The 3,919-nt window shown below is 34.0% G+C and overlaps 1 protein-coding gene across 1 annotated transcript; it reads left to right on the top strand.

The window, feature by feature from the left end:
- Positions 1 to 252: 252 nt before the first annotated feature.
- On the top strand, positions 253 to 1,091 carry LOC18441688 (peptidyl-prolyl cis-trans isomerase 2). The gene has a single exon (XM_006851914.4). The coding sequence runs from the start codon at positions 334 to 336 to the stop codon at positions 847 to 849; it is 516 nt and encodes a 171-aa protein (XP_006851976.1). The 5' UTR covers positions 253 to 333; the 3' UTR covers positions 850 to 1,091.
- The last annotated feature ends 2,828 nt before the right edge of the window (positions 1,092 to 3,919 follow it).

Genomic DNA, 3,919 nt, shown 5'->3' with positions numbered 1-3,919 from the left:
TTCCTTATTTAAAACAAAAAAGACCGAGAAAAAGAAAACCGGATATTCCTTTTCCCCAGTAGATAAAATAAACCCTAACCCCTAGTCAAGTTCTAACCACGGTTATCCCAACCCAACCCCGGTAACCCGAAACCCTAGAGTAAGAACATACGATTTTACCACGTGTCAATACTAGCGGTTCCGATTCTCTCCGTATTAGATATCTCCCTCCGCGTTATCTATAAAATCCACCTCTGTCGCTTCGTCCTGCTCATCGCCATTAAAGTTGCAGAAGAGAGATCAAGAAATACCCTGGTTTTAGAGAGAGAAACCCTTGCTTTTGAGAGGGAAACGATGTCGAACCCCAAAGTGTTCTTCGACATGGAGATCGGTGGTGTGCCTTCTGGTCGCATCGTAATGGAGCTGTACGCCGACGTTGTTCCTCGCACTGCTGAGAACTTCAGAGCTTTGTGCACTGGTGAGAAGGGCAAGGGAAAATCTGGTAAGCCCCTCCATTTCAAGGGATCAAAGTTTCACCGTGTGATCCCTGGTTTCATGTGTCAGGGTGGTGATTTCACCTGTGGAAATGGAACTGGAGGTGAATCGATCTATGGCGAGAAGTTTCCCGATGAAAACTTCATCAAGAAGCACACTGGAGCTGGTATTTTGTCGATGGCAAACGCAGGGAAAAATACCAATGGCTCTCAGTTCTTTATCTGCACGGCTAAGACTGCATGGCTCGATGGCAAGCATGTGGTCTTTGGGCAAATCGTGGAGGGAATGGATGTTGTTAAGGCTGTCGAGAAGGTGGGATCTGATTCGGGAAGGACCTCGAAGCCTGTTGTGGTTGCTGATTGTGGTCAGCTTTGAAGCCATTGCGGAAGCTTGGTTTTAATTTTCGGGTTCTGGTTTCTCCTATTTTCTTAAGGGGCTTTTGTGCTTGGTTTAGGTTTATGCTATGGTAGGGGGTTATTGTATGAGTTCTGTGGTGTTCTGGATCTATATGTGCATGTGAGTGCTTTGTTCATCTCACTGTTTTACTTTTTTCTTTCCCTTTGGAGTCTTTGATGTAGAGTTTTACTTGGAGAATAAGAAAGAGTGGGACTTAAAAATAACATGCTCCTGTTTTATTTTATTTTTCATTTTGTTGATGCGTGATGTTTTTTTCCCTTTGATATAATCGTTTTTATTTCTCCTTTTCTATGTATCTGGGTTATTCATGTCGATTTCCTTATTCTTAGTTAATGAGCTGAAATCTGTTTGATTTTTTCTACTTCATGGACGAAAATAATGGTTTAGGGTTTAGTCCTGGTATTGATATCATAGTTGATATTGAACTCGTAGATTTCATAGTTGATCATGTCCCAAACGTAGATGTCCTCTACTTCATGGAGGAAAATAATGGTTTAGGGTTTCGTTTTGGTATTGACATTGAACTCATAGATTTCATTGGGTTTATGGTTTCTTTTCACTGTGATTCTTGTACTTTTGCATCTCTTAGCTGTGGAGTTGTTTATTCTCTGTAACTGTAATGGCTATTTGGAGGTTTTGGGTTTCACAAAATGTGAAGCAAATCTCAGCCGGCAGCCTCGAAATGGTTGTTTATTGCTTTTGTGTTAAAAGGCCATTGCTGACTCTTTTTGTTTCATTATTTTAAGGAAATGTTTTTCATTATTTATGCTTGTTGTTTTGCTTTATACCGAGTCTATGAGTGTTTGTGCAATGGAAATTGTATTTTTTTTGGAGAGGAGAATCCGCTTCTCTTTTATTGCTCTGTTATTTATTGCTCTGTTATTAATGTATGAAAATCGATCGATCTGGTGTTAATTTATGAAAACCATCCCTTCTCTTAGATGTGGTCTTTCTCTTTAATTAACTTGTCTTTAATTAATTTGTAGAGAATTTTAAATCCATCTCTTTTAAACCCATCTATAATTCTCTTTAATTACTTTGTAGATAATTTTAAATCGACCCCTTTAAATCCATCTATAAAGCGTTTCTGGCCTCTCCTCCCTCAAGAGTGGGGTTATTGACTTATTGTGGAGAATTATAACTGCATCGATTAATCAAGCTTTGGTTTAGGAATAATTAATGATTATATAGCTGCCCCCATATAGACCCCTATTTGGGGAAGAGGCTCATATGGTTTAGGTATTACCAAGTTTCGTTAGCAATTAAAATGTGTTTTCATTTGTTTTTAGCTTCTAGGAGATGTATATTTCTTTGGGAAAAAGTTAATACGAGGGAGAGACCCAAATTAAGGAACTCCGTAAAAATTCACAAGTGGAGGTGGTCACGATGTTGAAAACTCTTCAATTGGATCATCACAAACTCAAGATTTATGAATAGTAGAAAAGTAGATTTGAAAATTGCATCTTTTAATCTATTATATAGACAGTCAATTTTCAAAATGTTAACAATGTTCATATATAAGTTCAGTATACGCTATTTCCAAATATTTAAATTTGGAATCTACAAATTTGCAAAATGTTCATTCATATATATATATATATATATATATATATGTATATGTATATGTATGTTTAGTTTACGATATTTTTGAATATTTAAATTTGGAAGATACTACGAAACGTTTATAGGCGAAAATGAGCAGTGATTTTGTTTACTCACATCACCGTTCAAAGTTTATTGTACAGGCACGATTGTTCGGTAAAGTTTGATTTTTCAATTTTTTTTATAAATCAGAATGATATAAAATTTAGAGCATGTGATTATAAAAAATAGATGAATTTACAAAAAATATCAAAAAAAATATTTTACATGGAGAAAAATGGATCAAAATACCATCAAAAAGTTTTTAAGAGTATTTTGGGAAATTTTATTTTCATTAATTATTTTATTTTATATTTTTATTAAATGCGTTTTATTAAGATGTATATATTTTTAAATTTTAGATCATTTCGATTTGTAGAAAAAAAATGAAAAAATAAAACATTATTGAGTAATCGTAACCGTGTGATGAACTTTGGACGGTGATGACAGTAGGCGAAATCATTGTTTATTTTTACCTATAGGCGTTGGATTAGAAATGAAAAATTTTAGTACAACTAAAAGAACGGTACCTTTAAATAGCATTTGTCCTAATACCAAATATACTTATGATGATGGCTTGGGAATTTATTTTTATATCTAATTATAAAATTTGAAGCTTAAAAAATATAGTGATTTGAAAATTTATTTTCATATCTAATTATAAAATTTATTTTCATATCTAATTATAAAATTTACTTTGTGTAATGTTGAGGTCCTACTACCAGACATATATATGCGGTTTGTATATTATTGAAGCCCTAAACAATCAAAGGGAGGTATGCATGTACCTTTAAATAATTTGTGTTGCTTTTAGAACAATCACGTTTGGTTCGCGTGAAATGGTTGTTTGAAGAATATTTTTATATGAAAAAAATTCTCGTTTGGTTCGTGTGAAATAGTTTTTGAAAAATATTTTATATGAAAAAAATTCTTTCATGTGGTTGAGGGGGAATATTTTTACATCAATTAGTTTTCAATTGGTGTGAAAAGATGACTTGTATGAAAATATTTTTATACTTGACTACATGAGAGAATTTTTTCATAAGAAAATTTTTTCATGTGAAATATTTTTTAGAAAACAATTTCACCTGAATCTGGGAATCGATGAACTTGTTTCAGTTTCGTGTACATATAGGAAGATTGTCGAGTCTAGAAGGGAACCGGTAGTTTCACACGGTAAAATGGCGATTCTCTAGAGTAGAACGGTGATTTGGACCTTCAATTCATCAAGCTGGACCAATTTTTGGGTGGTTAATTGTTATGTCATATGTTCTTTTTGGCGGTTCACTACTTTTTCTGTACAGTAAAATGATGATTTGGACTTGTCGATTCATCGATTTGGACCGGTTTTTCGAGTGCTTGATCCATGTCACCGTTAGTGCACAAG

The sequence above is a fragment of the Amborella trichopoda genome, chromosome 9 (genome assembly GCF_054954075.1).
Source record: "Amborella trichopoda isolate Santa Cruz 75 chromosome 9, AtrichopodaSantaCruz75HAP2 v2.0, whole genome shotgun sequence".
Classification (NCBI taxonomy): Eukaryota; Viridiplantae; Streptophyta; class Magnoliopsida; order Amborellales; family Amborellaceae; genus Amborella; species Amborella trichopoda.
The sequence above is the reverse complement of the archived record's forward strand: the minus strand, read 5'-3'. Positions and strand labels throughout refer to the sequence as shown.

What these genes read in the sequence shown, in the direction of transcription:
- LOC18441688 (XM_006851914.4), top strand. Translation starts at nt 334, where the DNA reads ATGTCGAACCCCAAAGTGTTCTTCGACATGGAGATCGGTGGTGTGCCT.